Source organism: Theropithecus gelada, chromosome 3 (assembly GCF_003255815.1).
Source record: "Theropithecus gelada isolate Dixy chromosome 3, Tgel_1.0, whole genome shotgun sequence".
Taxonomy (NCBI): domain Eukaryota; kingdom Metazoa; phylum Chordata; class Mammalia; order Primates; family Cercopithecidae; genus Theropithecus; species Theropithecus gelada.
Genome location: NC_037670.1, coordinates 77,788,886 through 77,807,314, shown reverse-complemented (window position 1 = coordinate 77,807,314; position 18,429 = coordinate 77,788,886). Strand labels below are relative to the sequence as shown.

General features: G+C 34.9%; 1 protein-coding gene across 1 annotated transcript in view; it reads right to left on the bottom strand.

The window, feature by feature from the left end:
* Positions 1 to 229: 229 nt before the first annotated feature.
* The window catches only part of LOC112621629 (probable C-mannosyltransferase DPY19L2), a 36,439-nt gene continuing 18,239 nt past the window's right edge, over positions 230 to 18,429 (bottom strand). Inside the window, exons 2-4 of the mRNA XM_025381065.1 lie at positions 11,984 to 12,083; positions 10,464 to 10,589; positions 230 to 1,984 (exon numbers count right to left, since the gene is read on the bottom strand). Coding sequence (XP_025236850.1) covers positions 1,834 to 1,984; positions 10,464 to 10,589; positions 11,984 to 12,083 — 377 coding nt within the window. The 3' untranslated portion in view covers positions 230 to 1,833. The remainder of the gene's footprint in view (positions 1,985 to 10,463; positions 10,590 to 11,983; positions 12,084 to 18,429) is intronic.

Below are 18,429 nucleotides of genomic sequence, written 5' to 3'. Positions count from 1 at the left end.
TTATGCAGTCTATCATTGATGGGTATTTGGGTTAGTTCCAAGTCTTTGCTACTGTAACATCATCTGAAATGTGTTACTTTAATTTTATGAATGTTAGGTATTATGTCTCTTTTCCTTTTTTGCCCCACACATCACTGAAATGGATTATTCGAAAATGCTAAAATAAGTAAAATGTGTGGCATGCTTTCTTAGATGCTTTGTCTCCTGTACCAAAATAATTTACAAATACAAAAGTTGAAAATAATTTTATTAGTTTTTAATGCATAAATCCAAACATATATTTGTACTGAATGTTTTATTAGCTAATACAGTACCATTTTAAAAATTCTATGAACTTATTTAAAATATTTCCTGTGAAAACATCATCCAAAATATACTTTGTTAATTTTTATGAATGTTAGGTGTTACGTCTCTTTTCTTTGACGCTTTCCTTTTTTATCCTGTGCTTATACCAAAAACAAATTATTTGAAAATGCTAAAATAAATAAAATGTGGCATGTTTTCTTAGCTGTTTTGTATCCTGTTATGAAATATTTTACAACTGTGAAAGTTGAAAAATAACTTTATTGGTTTTGCTGCATATAACTGCCTGTCTATTGTAAGAGAACTCATCTATACAATTAAGGCATTTTGTTATTTCAAGTACAGAGGGGCAAGAATGTAAGGGAATTATAAAAACCCCAAGATGACTCATTTAAAGTAGATGCACATTAAAATACTATAGATCTGGCATATTTCATATTTATAAAGCAGACAAAAAGAATGTTTATCTTTGCATTTGGCAAGAGTATCTTCAAGATAACTATTTACCACTTTTCAAAGCACTATTGTTGGGAAGGTTTTATTAGGGGAGAGGACTTAGAGAACATGACTTTCCTCATCCAAAACCAAAAACAAATGAGGGCTTAAAATATATTATTTAAGAAGACAGTGGCCAGGAATAAAGACCATGACCAACAAGCTTTGGGGCCATCAAGATGAAAAGACCTTTGCTTTATTCAAGATCTAGGATCTGAAAATCTCACTTGATAAATTTAACTGGATTTTCTTTTCTGATTATGTTTAACTCCAAAATTTGGTTGTATACTGTAGCAATTTCTATTTTACCTGGATGTTAAAAGAAAAACCACTGGAATCTAAAGAGAGATGAATAACCTCTTGAGCTCAGATGGAGAACTAGCCAGTGGCAAATATGTATCTAGTGGGGTAAATACATCTCAAGAGAGTCAAACCATTACAAAACAAGGTGTTTTTAAAAACATTTCAACTTGAAATTATATATATATAAAAAAAGCATTAAAAGATATTAGAGATCTTTCTTAAGGGCTGGTAAAATAAAAACACCTTAAAAGACACATGTTACAATTTCCTCACAGAGGTAAAGAGGTTGTGACCAGCATCAGCATCTTAAGGATATCATTTCAGAGCTTGATTCTTCTGCCCTAAGTGGTTCAGAGTTTGAGCGGGTACACTCTGGTACTAGGGAAAATCTGAAGCAATTCACCTAGTTGGATGAAAAAGGACTTACGTGACCTTGATTTATTAAAATTCATTGTTCTTTTATATACATTTCACTTTAAAACTCTGAAATGAACGTTTATGCAGTATGACATGAATGATTTCATAATTTATATGACAAGCTTAATAAGGCTGACATTCAATGAATAGAAAAGTAATTTACCTTTTAGTAATCAGAAAAACTTTCAATCCATTTTTATCTTATTTTTAAGTGTCTGTTATTAAAGCTTGTGATTTTTATTAATGTAAACAAGCCAAAGGGTGATTGTTTTTGACACATGGCATTGTACCATAGTGTAATGGGTAGTTTCCTTCTCAGTTAACCTTCAATACTCTGTACACACTATTCTGAAATACTGTGGTGAAGTAAGGCCTTGCATCTTCGAGCAGGACGCTACATAAGGGAGGGTTCGCTGCATTGGAAGGGTCTTCCACATCCCAGATTTCAAGCATACTGCAACCAGGCCTGAGAAAAGATAGACATATATATCCATGTTAGAAATGTATTCCTGTCTAGAGAAAATAGATACATAACACAACATCTAGATTTTCAGAGACATATTTTTTAAATAAGTTAAATATTTTAAAGCATCATTTCAAAACACAATTTCAACATTTAGAAATTTAAAAAATAGAATGAAATTAAGTACGTTGCATTTTCACATCTCATTTAACCAAATGAAAGATATATCCTAATAATAAACCTTCAATATACATTCATAAATATACATTTAAAAGCTCGCTTTCAAGATGAAACAAACATAAATATACTCTCCAAGTGCCATCACCATCTAAACATAAGGCCCATTTGTAGTAAAATAAGACAACTTAAAACCTAATCGAATTCCTGATGAATTTCATATTTTTTAGCATAAACTGTCTTGGATTAGCATGAAATCATCCAAGGCAAGGACAGGAGACTCTCGTGGCAATTTGTTTTCTTCAGTGCTTTCCCACTTTGGGCGGCTGTATGACTGGGCTACACGAGACACTGTTCCTCCCCGGAGAGTAACCCTGCATGGCAGTCATTAAAGGGAAGGAGTCAGGCAAAACTGATGTCTAATTTTTTAACATCTATATTGAAGTATAAGTTACACACAATAAAATTCACCTACTTTATGTGTAAAGTTTGGCAGGTACGGACAAATGTGTATAGATGTGCGAGCACTACCACAATCATAATACAGAAAATTTCCATCACCCCCACAAGTTCCCTGTGCCCTTTTGCAATCTACCTCCTTCCCCAAACATGGCCTCAGGCAACTACTGTGCTTTCTGCACTATAGTTTTGCTTTTTCTAGGATTTCATATAAATATATTATGTAGTCTTTTCATTTTTGGCTTTTTTACCATAGCATGTTTTTGATATTCATATCTGAGCTGTAGTTCCTACAACTTCTGTTGAGGTTCAGTAGTTCCTTCCTTTTTGTTGCTAAATAATATTTCATTGTATACAGAGAACACAATTTGTTTATCCATTTGCAAGTTAATGAACATTTGAGATGTTTTGAGTTTTTGGTGACCATGCACAATGCCGCTATAAACATTCATGGACAAGGCTTTTTGTGGACATATGTTATCATTTCTCTTAGGGAAAAACCCAGGAGTGGAATTGCTGGGTTGCATGGTTATGTATGATTAAGTGTGGATTTATCTTTATAAGCAAGTTCAAAACTGTTTTCCAAAGTAGATACCCATTTTCCATTTCTACCAACAATGCATGAGAGTTTAAGTTGTATCAGTTTTTGTAATTTTAATCATTATAGTATGGTTATGGATGATTCAAAATATCTTCTTTGGTGGAATATCTATTCAAATATTTTGCCAAATTTTGTGTTGTTTCTTATTGAGGTGTGAGAGTTCTTTGTATATTCTGCGTAAAAGTCTGCCAGATTTTTTTAGCAGATGTATTAAGGTGTAATTGCTCAATAATTGCCCAATAAGCTGCACATATTTAGTATCCACTTTGATACATATTAACGTATGTATACACCTGTAAAACAGCAGCCACAGTAAAAATCATGAACATATCCATCTCTCCCAAAATTTTACTTCCATCCTTTGTAAACCTAATTGTTGCATGCTTTCTTTTTTGTCTGGCCTCTTGTCCTCAGTAGAATTATTTTGAGATCCATCCATATTGCTGTATCCATATGTTGCTCATTTTTATTAGTGAGTAGTATTTACATTGTTTGGATATTCTAGTAGTGTGTTTATACATTCATCTGTTGATAAATAAGTGGGTTATTTCCAGTTTGGGGCTATTATAGAAAATAAAGTGCTATGAACAATTGTGTACAATTACTCAGATGGATATATGCTTTCTTTTATCTTAATAAATATAGTAGTTGTATGTTTAACTTTTAATAAAATTGCTAAACTGTCTTGCAGAGTGGTTGTACCATATTACTTTTGCACCACTGGTGTATGAGTGTCCTAAGTCCTCCAAAGTGTCAGCAACACTTTGCATCATCAGGTTTTTTCTTTCAATTATAGCTATTTTATTAAGTGTTTAGTGATATCTCACTGTAATTTTCATTTGCATTTCACAAATCACTAGTAACATCAAGCGTCTTTGTGTGTGAGTATTTGCCATCTGTCCATTTGTCTTTTTTTTTTTTTTTTTTTAAGACAAGGTCTTGCTGTGTCATGAAGGCTGGAGTGCAACAGCACAATCTCGGCTCACTGCAACCTCCGCCTCCTGGGTTCAAGCGATTATCCTGCTTCAGCCTCCCAGGTAGCTGGGATTATATGTGCCCACCATCATGCCTGGCTAACTTTTTGTATTTTTAGTAGAGATGGAGTTTAGCCATGTTGGCCAGGCTGATCTCAAACTCCTGACCTCAGGTGATCCACCTGCCTCGGCCTCCCAAAATTCTGGGATTACAGGCATGAGTCACCCACTGCGCCCGCCCCTGGCCTATTTTGTCCATTTTTAATTGGGTTGTTTTCTTATTATTGGGTTTTGAGAGTTCTTTATACATCTAGAGAAAGTCCTTTATCGGACATAGGCTTTGAAAATATTTTCTCCCAGACTGGTTTATCCCGTAATTCTTCCTAACACTGTTTATAAAAAAGCAGAGATTTACAGTTTTTTTTTTTATTATTATACTTTAAGTTCTAGGGTACATGTGGATAATGTGCAGGTTTGTTACATATGTATACCTGTGCCATGTTGGCGTGCTGCACCCATCAACTCGTCAGCACCCATCAACTCGTCATTTACATCAGGTATAACTCCCAATGCAATCCCTCCCCCCTCCCCCTCCCCGTGATAGGCCCCGGTGTGTGATGTTCCCCTTCCCGAGTCCAAGTGATCTCATTGTTCAGTTCCCACCTATGAGTGAGAACATGCGGTGTTTGGTTTTCTGTTCTTGCGATAGTTTGCCGAGAATGATGGTTTCCAGCTGCATCCATGTCCCTACAAAGGACACAAACTCATCCTTTTTTATGGCTGCATAGTATTCCATGGTGTATATGTGCCACATTTTCTTAATCCAGTCTGTCATTGATGGACATTTGGGTTGATTCCAAGTCTTTGCTATTGTGAATAGTGCTGCAATAAACATACATGTGCATGTGTCTTTATAGCAGCATGATTTATAATCCTTTGGGTATATACCCAGTAATGGGATGGCTGGGTCATATGGTACTTCTAGTTCTAGATCCTTGAGGAATTGCCATACTGTTTTCCGTAATGGTTGAACTAGTTTACAATCCCATCAACAGTGTAAAAGTGTTCCTATTTCTCCACATCCTCTCCAGCACCTGTTGTTTCCTGACTTTTTAATGATTGCCATTCTAACTGGTGTGAGATGGTATCTCCTTGTGGTTTTGATTTGCATTTCTCTGATGGCCAGTGATGATGAGCATTTTTTCATGTGTCTGTTGGCTGTATGAATGTCTTCTTTTGAGAAATGTCTGTTCATCTCCTTTGCCCACTTTTTGATGGGGTTGTTTGTTTTTTTCTTGTAAATTTGTTTGAGTTCTTTGTAGGTTCTGGATATTAGCCCTTTGTCAGATGAGTAGATTGCAAAAATTTTCTCCCATTCTGTAGGTTGCCTGTTCACTCTGATGGTAGTTTCTTTAGATTTACAGTTTTAATGAAGTCCTATTTATCAATGTGTTCTCTTGTGGATCGTGATTATGTTACTGTATCTGAGAAATCTTGGCCTAATCCAAGGTTACAATCATTTTCTTCCACATTTTCTTCTAGAAATTTTATATTCTTAGATTCTTAGTAGCAAGTTACCTTCTACTCCTAGTTTGCTGAGAGTTTTTAATCAGTTGTGGATACTGAATTGTGTCAAATACTTTTTCCTGAATGTACTGAGAGGATGATGCGGTCTTTCTTTTTCAGTTTGTTACTATGGTGAATTCACTTGATTGGTTTTCAAATAGTGAGACAACTCTGCATTCCTGGGATAAACTCCACTGGTACATTATGTATTGTCTTTCTTTAATATATTGCTGGATCCATTTGTTGCAGTTTTACTTAAAAATTTCACAAGTGTTCATGATACATTTTGATTAGTTGTTTCCTTTTACTGTAATGTTTCTCTCATGTTGGTTTCAGGATAATGCTGACCTCATAGAACCAGCTGGGAAGTAATCCCTCCTTTTGAATTTTCTGGAATAGTTTGTAGAACTGGAATTATTTCCAGTGAAGGTATCTGTCTTAAAGTTTTGTGACAATTCTTTTTATTACAAATATAATTTTATTAATAGATATAAGGTCATTCATAATAAGGTAATAGATATAGGATTTTTCTATTTCTTAAGTGAGCTTTGGTTTTGCATCTTTCAAGGAACTTCTCCATTTTATCTATTTTGTCCTACTTAGTGGAGTAAAGTTTTTCCTAAAATTCCCTCATTATCCTTTTCATTTCTTCAGAGCCTGTAGTGATAAAATCTTTCTTATTCCTGATATTAGTAATTTCTGTCTTCAATTTTTTAGTTTGGGTAGAAGTTAATCAATTTCATTAATCTTCTCAAGAATCAGTGTTTGGTTTTATTGACTTTTCCCTGTTTTGGGGGTAATTCACACTGATTTTGACTCTAATATTTGTGCTTTCTTTTCTTCTCCTTACTTTAGAGTTTACTTGTTCTTTTTTTCTAGTTCCTTAAGGTGAAGCCGAATGACTGATATGAGGCCTTTCTTCTTTTCCTATTATAGGCATTCAACATAAAAACAAATCTCTCTACTGCTGTATCTGCATCCCACAAATAGCGGGATGGTGTTCTCATTTTCCCTTAGGTCAAAATACATTGAAACTAACTCTCCTTTTGTTTCTTCTTGACTATGGATTATCTGGAGGTGTATTATTTAGTTTCCAAACATTTGAGAGAATTTCCATATAGAATTCTGTTACTGATTTCTAATTTAATTTCATTGTAGTCAGAGATTGTACTTTACATGATCTAAAGTATATCAAATGTGTCAATACTTGTTTTGTGGCCTAGAAAATGGTCTTTTTTGATAAATTGTGTGTGCTTGAATATCTATTTTGCTGTTATAGGGTGGTGTGTACTATAAATGTCAATTAGGTCATACTGTTTGATGGCATCATTCAAGTCTTCCATATTCTTACCAAATTTCTTTTTATTTGTTCTACAAATTATTTAGAGAAGGCTATGAAAATTTATAAATATACTGTAGATTTGTCTATTTTTATCAAACATAGTCGTTTTGAGTAATATTCTTTGTCTTAACATCTATCTTACTGATATTTATGCATTTTTCACTTCAGCTTTCTAATGTTTGCTCACATGGTATCTTTTCCATTCTTTTTCCTTCAGCCAACATACTTCTTTGTATTTAAAATGCACCTCTTGCAGGCAAGTCCATAGATAGGTTTTGCTCTTGTATTCAGTTTGCCAATCTCTGCCTTTTGTTTGGAAAAGTTTAGTCCTCTTTCACTTTGAAATTACTGATATAGGCTTGCTATTATGCTTTTTTTAAAAAAAAACATTTTATTTCAAGACATTTGGAGATCCACATTAAGTGAGAGATAATACAAGTAGCTCTTGTACAGTCTTTAGACAGTGTCCCCTGCCATGGTAACATCTTGAACGTTTGTATAATATCACAGCCAGATAATTCACATTGATAGAATGGCGATAGAGAGCATTTCCATCACCATGGAGATCCCTTGTATAGCCACACATACTATACTTCCCCCACATTCCCACCCCACCCTAACCCCTCGCAACCACAAATCATTATCCATATCTGTAATTTTATCATTTGAAGACAGTTATATAAATGGAATCATACAGTATGTAACCTTTGGGGATTGTCTTTTCTTCATTCAAACAATTCTCTGGAGATCCATCCAGGATCTTGAGTGTATCAACAGTCTGATCCTATTGCTGAGCAGTATTCCATGGTATGAATAGATCACTATTATTTAACCATTCACCTTGCAAAAAACATCTGGGTCGTATGAGGTTTAGGCTATTACAAATAAAGCTTCTATAGACATTTTTCTACAGAATTTTGTGTGAAAACAACTTTTCACCTTTCTTGGAAAAATGCCCAGTACAATTGCTGGGTCTTAAGTTAGTTATATGTTTAGGTGTTTTCCCCTTTTAGTTTTAGTTGACAAGTAATACTTGTACACACTTATGGAGTATAGAGTGATATTTCAGTGCATAATTACAATGTGTAATGATCAAATCAGGGTAATTAGGATATCCATCACCTCAAACATTTACCATCTGTTTGTGCTGGGAACATTCAGAATCCTCTGTTCTGGCTTTCTTGACATATACGATAAATTACTGTTAACTAATCTTCACTCTACAGTGCCAGAGAACACTAGAACTTATTCCTTCTATTTATCTGTAGTTTTGTATCTCTTAACCAACCTCTCCTTATCTTCTTCTCCTCCCTACCCTTCCCACCTAGCCTCTAATTACCACAATTCTACTCTACTTCTATGAGCTACTTCTTTGAGCTTCCACATGAGTGACAACATGCACTATTCATCTTACTGTGGCTGACTTATTTCGCTGAATGTATCCAGGCTCATCCATGTCTAGGCTTGCCATTATGCTCTTTCTTTTCCCCACTGTTTTATTTTTTGAGTGGTTTTGCTAGGGATGACAACAAGCATCTTTAACATATCATGATTTACTTACCATTTAAATTGGGTTATTTCTAGTAAATCATACATTTCCATGGTTTACTCAATTTTTGTGCTATTGTCATGTATGTTTAATTTCTGTCATAAACTAAAAAATATAATGGTATCACCTTTGCCTTAATGTCTTTTAAAGACTTTCAGAGAAGAAAAACGCACAGTGATTAATATCCACATATTTACTATTTCCAGCGCATTTCAGTATTTCTTGTATATCTGAGTTACCATCTGGCATCATTTCTCACCAGCTGATAGAACTTCTTGTCCATCTTGAAGTATAAATCTGTTACCAACAAATTATCTTAGATTTTGTTGATCTGAAAAATGTATTTTTGGCCTCCATTTAAAAAAGATAATTTCATTAAATATATAATTGTTGATTTTTCTTCTTCAGCACTTTGAATTATCATTCCAGTGTCTCTTAATTTCCACTATTTATGTTGAGAAGTCAAATGTTATCATTTTTTTCTCTTATTTTCAAGATTTTCTCTTAATCTTTGATTTTACCATTTTGACTATAATGTGCCTTGCTTTGGTTTTTTTTGGGCGTACCCAGTTGGATTTGTTGAGCTCAGCAGATCTCTAAGTTAGTAGTTTTATCAAACGTGAGAAATTTTTGGCCAACATTTCTTCAATATTTTTTCTGTCGTGTTCTTTTTTTCGTTACATCTAATACTAAAATTTTGCATGTGTTGAACTACTTAATGTTACATAGGTCTGTGATGTTGGTTATTTTTCAATCTTTTTGGTTCCTGTTCTTTTGATTAACTATTCTCTCTTGATCTATCTTCAAATTCACTGAATTTTCTGTTCAAATGTCGTTTTCATCTCAAAATTGTTGTTGAGTACATTTAAGTAATGTTCATTTCATTTATTATACTTTTCATCTCTAGAATTTCCATGGGGGCTGGAGTGTTTCTACTTCTCTGCTAAGATTCCATCTCTCTTCACTCATGGATACCATGTTTTCTTTTAATCCATTGAATGTATTTTTCTTAAGCCTTTAAATGTATTTGTAATAGTGGCTTTGCAGTCTTTGGCTGCTAAATCCAACATCTGGACCTACTTGAATCGATTTCTATTACCTTATTTTTTTCAGAGTATTGGTCATACTCTCTCATTTTAGTTTGCATCTCTGAAACTTTTTTGCACATTGTAAATGATATTTTGAAGTGACTGTAGAACCTGTTTCATTCTTCTGATTGCTAATGTGCTGTTCTAGGAGACAATTAATATGCCTGAATTTCCTGTCATGTGCAGCAGCTAGTATCTCTGCTTAGGAGCCTAAACAAAGGCCTCAAAAGATCAATTACACATCTTAGAATTTTAGGATTTTTAGGGATTGAAAATTCAGAAATTAAAAAATTTTAATTAGGAATGTTTTTCTTATTATGTCATGTTGGGTTTTGTCACTTTTCTTTTAAGTCTTACAAATCCATTATAATTCAGCTATATAGTACAGAATGGCAATATCTCACTTTGTTGTAAATGCAAATCCATATTTCAGATATCTAATAAAAATTTTCATAAATATTTCAAAAATTATGAAAAAAGTTAAGTGGAAGATGTCAAATTAAATTGAAAAATCAGGATATTAAAATATACTATAATGTTTGGAATTAAATTCTACTTCATTGATAGTATAGTTTTATTTCTCTAGATGAAATAATTTAAGATACCAGGATAATATTTTAATATATTTAAAATAAAAATTCTTAAAGAATCAGAACTACTGTAATAAACTGAAACATTTGTTGCTTAAAAATATACCATATTGGATAGCATAGGGTTAATACTCACTTAGTTCTCACAACACACCATGCCTCTTCTAAAACATAATAATTCACATGTAACTCTGACAATTTATCTCTTACTTCTTTGGCAGATTTTCGACTATATGTAGAATAAACTATTTTTGTCCGGGCCCTTTAAATGTAAACAATAGTTTAAAAGATTTTAAAATGAATGATAATAGAATAGACTAAAAAAATCTTACTAGCAAATTGAAATCTCAGTACTCACTGGATGGAACACTTATATACATGACTCAAAACAGCATCAGCTATTTTGGGGATGGCAGTTTCCACATTCCTACTTATATTTTGAATGTAATAAAACTTATAGCAATTTAATTTTGCATATACTGCTCATTATTGTATAAAATAGTCTAAAGTTGTACTGGGTAGCAGACAGCAGCTTAGGATATAAAATTTTCTTCTCATAATTCACAAAGTTTTCAGAGAATATATTCTGACAGAGACTGAATGTAGTGAAAACCTATCTTTAAATGCTTAATTTCATCTGAAGAAGCTCTGACAAACACATGAATTGAAATTGAGTGTATCAAATAGAACACTTAGACAATGGGCATCCAGGGTGTCAGAACAGGTAGGAAAAGCACCTTGACAGAATCTTGAGAAATGGGAATCATCACCAAAATATGGTACAATAGGTGATTTGACCATAGTGGAAGTTCTTACAATATCCTGGCAGACTATCACTTATGCATTGGATGTTGCTTAGAATTTCAGGCATATGGGACGCTCAGTCACCACAGTGGTTTCCATGCCAGTTCACCGCAGTAGAATAGAGAGAGCGTCAGGTACATTTCTAAGGTGTCTGACTCCAAGCCCTGGCTCCTAGACAGCAGACCTAAAACTTTTCAATAATTTAAATATTTGCCTCTAACAATAGGCCAAAAAGCCACTTTTAAAAATGATTACCCTGACAACTACTAGAATTACCAAAAGAATTTTTTAAACCAGCCATTTAAGGAAAGCAAAACTTTTAGACATCAATGGAAATTAAGAGTTCTCATAATCGGCTAGCAAAAATACTCTAAATTTTCATGAAAGCACGTAATATATAATAGCAACTTTCAAGTACTTTTTCTACCTGTCACAAAAGGCTAGTCATTGGCCACCAGTAAGATCCAGAAATCATTTCCTAAATCAGAGTAGGGCTTATGGTGTAGAGCAGGGGTTGGCAAACTATGGCTGTGAGTAAAATCCATCCTACCTCCTCTTCCAACTACCTAGTAGTTTTACTGGAATACACACACACATCATAAATATGTGACATGTTTGTCACTTTGGGAAAAACTGGCTTTTGCATTTTTCAGTTTTCAGAGGTCAGCTTGCTCCAGAGGCAATGGGTACCTATTGTCATTTCTGGATGGTCATTGTCATTTTTTTTGAACTTCCAGCATGAAAATGAGGATGAGTTTGTGTGTGTGTGTGTGTGTGTGTAAATATTTTCCCAATTCCTAAGAATTGGGAGTCACCAAATGATTCTTGATGAAATACTCATCGGCTGCCAACCTCAAGTCTGCATCTTCGTAATGTGGATGATTCACAATGGGATGAAGTGTAGACAACTTGACACTTGCCATTGTAGGCATGGCACCTGCGAAGACAGCATCTGAAAAAAAAAAAGGCTATATTCTTCAATGAAATGTTTTAAAGAAAATCAGAAGTTAAACTTACCTCTAATATGTGAACCCAGATTAAGAAGGATGATGCCTATTTACATGACCATGGATCTCATTCCTTTTATTGACTCAATACTTACTCATTGTCTACTATAATAATAGCTGACTTTTGTTCAAACGCTATCTTGGTGCTAGAAATTGTGCTTCATATTTTAACAAGAATTAAATAACTTAATTTGCACAATTCTAAGAGGTGGGTCCTCTGTTCTTTGTAGAATCTACAAACTGAGCATGTGTGGGGTCTGGGTTGCGCACTCATTAGAATCTAATGCCTGATGATCTGATGTGGAACAATTTCATCCAGAAACCACCCTCCATCCCCCAGTTCTGTGGAAAAAATTGGTCTTCCACGAAACCGGTCCCTGGTGCCAAAAAGGCTGGGGACTGCTGTTGTAGACGATGAAGACACAGAGCCAAGTTAAGTGACTTGCCCAAGACTGCACAGCCAGGAAGTTGCAGAGCCTGCCCTCTTAGCTGCTTCACTAAAGCTTCCTGCCGTGCTAGAGCACCATGCGAACAGCAGGACTACAGACACACATGAAACAAAAAATATAAAATGTCATATCTGTTCCAATAATGTGAAATGCCAGGAACTGAGAGACTGCTATGAAGGGCAAGTCTCATGGGACATTTTTTCAATTTTGTGACTTGTGAACTGTGGTTCTGTGGATGTGCCATAAAAAAAGAAAAGCATTGTTTTCTTCCATCAGATCATCTTTAATTGAGTTCTCAGAGTTACCATTTGACTTGACACCATTTATACATGCCATGAAATCATTTCATTACTTTCTGGTAGTACTTTTTGGAGTAATGACAAGTATAAATTTGGTCATAACTAGAGATACATCAAAATCTGCTATCTGGCTTCCATTTCCTCTCTCAAAACACCAGAAGACCAAATGCTTACTTCTTGGTACTTTTGTATAAAAAACAATTATATAATTGTGAAGGTTATTATCATTTTTAATCAGCACAATAAAATCAGTAATAAAGACAAGACATATTTTTCAGATCTACTGTAAAAAACTGTATATTGGAGAGGAGGTGGAGCATGATAACCAAACAGAAGCTTCCACTGTTCATTCTCCCCTCAGGAACACCAAATTTGATAAGGATCTACACAAAAAGCACCTTCATAAGAACCAAAAATCAGCTTAGGTACCAGCATGGCCGCAGTGGGGAGGAGCACCAAGAAGGTTCTTGTGGTCCCTGATTCCAGGCCTTAGCTCTTGGATGGCATTTCTCGACCTGCCCTGGGCTGGAAGAGAGCCCATTGCCCCGAAGGGCGAGTCCCAGGCCTGGCAGCACTCACCACAAGCTGACTGAAGGGTCCTTGGGCCTTAAGTGAATGTTGGTGGTAGCCAGGCAGTACCTCCCAATGGGCCTGTGGTAGTGGTGGAAATGGAGAGAGACCCCTCTGCCTGGGGAAAGGGGAAGGAAGGGTGGGAAGGACTTTGGTAGTTTCAGCACCAGCTCAGCTGCAGTAGAATAGAGCATCAGGTAGATTTCTAAGGCATCTGAGTCCAGGCCCTGGCTCCTGGACAGCAGCATCTCTGGACCTGACTATGACCTGGGGGATCTTGCCACCCTGAAAGGAAGGTCACCAAAGCAAAGTCTGGTTTGCTTTGCCACCTGCCGACTGTAGAGCCCTACACCTTGAGCAAACATAGGTGGTAGCCAGGCAGTAGTTACAATGAGCCTTGGGCAAGACCCAATGCTGTGCTAGCTGCAAGTCTGACCCAACACATTCCCAGTTGTGGTGGCCACAGAGGTGTTTATATCACCCCACTCCTAGCTCCAGGCAGCTTAGCACATAGAGAGAAAGAGAGAGAGAGAGAGACTCCATATGGGAGAGAGTAAGGGAAGAGAACAAGAGCTTCTGCCTGCTAATCCTGAGAATTCTGGATTTTATCCAAGACCACCAACGTAGTACCTCTAAGAGTCTGTAATAGCTTCAGTGTTACTGGGCATGGGGTGCCTCCTAGTGCAGATACAGCTGCAGCGACTAGAAACTTAGATCACAACACCAAAGTCCCTTTGAATACTTGGAAAGCCTTTCCAAGAAGGATGGGTACAAACAAGCCCGGACTGCAAAAACTACAATAAATACCTAATTCTTCAATGCCCAGACACTAACAAACATCCACAAGCATCAAGACCATCCAGGAAAACATGACCTCACCAAACAAACTAAATAAGGCACTAGGGGGCCAATCCCGGAGAGACAGAGATATGTGGCCTTTCAGACAGAATTCAAAATAGCTGTGCTGAGGAAACTCAAATTCAAGATAACACAGAGAAGGAATTAGTAATCTTACCAGATAAAGTTAACAGATTGAAATAATTAAAAAGAAGCAGAAATTCTGGAGCTGAAAAATGCAACTGACATACTGAAGAATGCATCAGTCTCTTAATAGCAGAACTGATCAAGCAGAAGAAAGAATTAGTGAGCTTGAAGACAGGCTGCTTGAAAATACACAGTCAGAGGAAATAATAGAAAAGAATGAAGCATACTTTCAAGATCTAGAAGTAGCCTTTAAAGGGAAAAATCTAAGAGTTATTGGCCTTAAAGAGGAGGTAGAGAGAGAGATAGCAGTAGGAAGTTTATTCAAAAGTATAACAGAGAACTTCTCAAAGCTAGAGAAAATATCAATATTCACACACAAGAAGGTTATAGACCACCAAGCAGATTTAACCCAAAGACTAACTCATTTAATATCAAATTCCCAAAGGTGAAGGATAAAGAAGGGATCCTAAAAGCAGCAAGAGAAAAGAAACAAGTAACATACAACGGAGCTCTAATACATCTGGCAGCAGACTTTTCAGTGGAAACCTAACAGGCCAGGAGAGCATGCCAAGACATATTTAAAGTGAAGGAAAAAACCTTTTACCCAAGAGTAGTGCATCCAGAGAAAATGTCCCTCAAACCTAAAGGAGAAGACTTTCCCAGTCAAACAAAAGCTGTGAAATTTCATTAACACCAGACTTGTCCTGTAAGAAATGCTAAAGGAAGTTCTTCAATCTGAAAGAAAAGGACATTAATGAGGAAGAAATAATCGGAAGGCACAAAACTCACTCGTAATAGTAAGTACGCAGAGAAACACAGAATATTATAGCAGTGTAATTATGGTATATAAACTACTTATACGATAAGCAGAAAGACAAAAAGATGAACCAATAAAAAATAACAACAACTTTTCAAGAGACAGACAGTGCAATAAGATATAAATAGAAACAACAAAAAGGTAAAAAGTGGGGAGATGAAGTTAAAGTTTAGAATTTTTATTAGCTTTCCTTTGGCTTGTTTGTTTATGCAATCAGTGTTGTCATCAGTTTAAAATAATGGGTTAATAAGATATTATTTGCAAGTCTCATGGTAACCTCAAGTTTAAAAACATACAGTGGATATACAAAAAATAAAAAGCAATAAATTAAAACACACCACCAGAGAAAAATCACCTTCAATGAAAGAAAAAGAGGAAGGAAAAGAAGACCACAAAACATTGAGAAAACAAATAATGAAATGGCAGGGGTAATCCTTATCAGTAATAACACTGAGTGTAAATGGACTGAACTCTCCAATCAAAAGACAAAGAGTGGGTGAATAAGCAAACAAAACCCTAAGAATCTGTAACCTATAAGAAACACACTTTACTTTTAAAGGCACATATAGACTGAAAACAGAGTGATGGAAAATTATATTCCATGCCGATGAAAACCACAAATGAGCAGGAATAGCCATACTTATATCAGACACAATAGATTACAAGATAAAAGCTATAAAAAGAGATAAAGGTCATTATATAATGATAAAGGGGTTAATTCAGCAAGAGTACATAACAATTGTAAATATATATACACCCAATACTAGACCACGCAGATATATAAAGCAAATATTATCAGAGCAAAAGAGAGAGACAGATCCCAATACAATAATAGCCTGGACTTCAACACCCTACCTTCAGCAGTGGACAGATCATCTAGACAGAAAATCAACAAAGAAACAATGAACTTAATCTGCACTATAGAGCAAAAGGACCTAATAGATACTTACAGAACATTTCATCCAGTATCTACAGAATACACATCCTTCTCCTCAGCACATGGATCATTCCTCAAGGATAGACCACAAAACAAGGATAGGCCACAAAACAAGTCTTAAAACATTTTTTTAAAAATTGAAACAATATAATGTGTCTTCTCCGACCACAATGGAAAAAAAAAAAAAAAAAAACCCGAAAAAGTAGAAATCAGTAGCAAAAGGAATTTTGGAAACTCTACAAACATAGAAATTAAAGAATATGCTCCTGAATGACCAATGAATAAAGAAATTAAGAAGGAAACTGAAAATGTGCTTGAAACAAATGACAATGAAAACACAACATATCAAAACCTATGAGATACAGTGAAAGCAGTATTAAGAGGGAAGTCTTATAGCTATAAGTGCCTACATCAAAAAAGAAGAAAAACCTCAAATTAACAACCCAATGATGCATCTTAAAGAACTAGAAAAGGGCAAACAAAACCCAAAGTTAGTAGGAGAAATGAAATAATAAAGATCAGAGCAGAAATAAATGAAATTTCAATGAAGAAAACAATATAAAAGATCAACTGGTTTTCTGAAAAGATAAAATTAACAAACCTTTAGCCAGACGAAGAAAAAAAAGAGAGAAGGCCCAAATAAATAAAATCAGAGATTAGAAAAAAAGAGACATTACAACCAATATCTCAGGAATTAAAGGATCATTAGAGACTACCATGAGCAACTGTATGCTGATAAATTAAAGGATCGCAGAAATTAAAGGATCTCTAATAGACTACCATGAGCAACTGTATGCCAATAAATTGGAAAACCTAGAAATTGATAAATCTCTAGATACTAAAACCTACAAGATTGAACTATATAGAAATCCAAAACCTGAACAGACCAATCACAAGTAATGAGATCAAATCTCTAATGAAAAGTCTCTCAGCAAAGAAAAGCCCAGGACCTGATGGCTTCACTGCTGAATTTTATCAAACATTTAAAGAAGACCTAATATCAACCCTACTCTAACGATTCCAGGAAATAGAGGAGGAGGGAATACTTCCAAACCCGTTATATGAGACCAATATCACTTTAATACCAAAACCATACAAAGACCCATCAAAAAAAAGAAAACTATGGGCCAATATCTCTGATTAATGTTAATGCAAAAGTCCTCAACAAAATACTAGCAAACTGAATTCAGTAACACATTGAAAAGATTATTCATCATGACCAAATAGAATTTATCTCAGGGACACAAAGATGGTTCAACACAGCAAATCAATGTGATACATAATATCAACAAAATGAAGGGGAAAAATCATATGATCATCTCATCTCCATAGATGCAGAAAAATCATTTGATAAAATTCAACATCCCTTCATGATAAAAACCTTAAAAAAAAAACTGGGTATAGAAGGAACATTAATCAACATAATAGAAGCCATATACAACAGACCCACAGCTAGTATCATACTGAGAGAGGAAACATCAAAAGCCTTTCTTCTAAGATCTGGGACGTGACAATTTCACAAGGGTGTGAAAATTTTTACCACATTATTCAACATAGTACTGTAAATCCTCACTAGAGCAATCAGACAAGAGAAAGAAATAATAAAGCATCCAAATTTGAAAGGAAGAGGTCAAGTTATCATTGTTTGCAGATAATATGATCTTATATTTAGAAAAACCTAAAGTCTCCACCAAAAAAAAAAAAAAAGAAACTATTAGAACTGATAAATTCAGTAATGTTGTAGGATACAAAATCGTACAAAAATCATTAAAATTTCCATATGCCAACTGAGAACAATCTGAAAAAAGAAAATTTAAAAAGTAATTGCATTTACAGTAGCCACACATAAAATTAAATATGTAGAAATTAACCAAAGAAATAAAAGATCTCTAGAATGAAAGCTATACAAAACTGGAGAAAGAAATTGAAGACGACACAAAAAATGGAAAGCTATTCCATGTTCAAGCATTGGAAGAATCAGTATTGTTAAAATGTCCATAGTATTCAAAGCAATCTACAGATTCAATGCAATCCCCATCAAACTACTAATGATATTCCTCACAGAAATAGAAAACACAATCCTTATTTATATGAAAACACAAAAGACCTAGAATAGCTAAAGCTACCCTGAGCAAGAACAACAAAACTGAAGGAATCACAATACCTGACTTCAAATTATACTACAGAAGTATAGTAACCAAAACATCACGGTACTGCCATAAAAACAGACACACA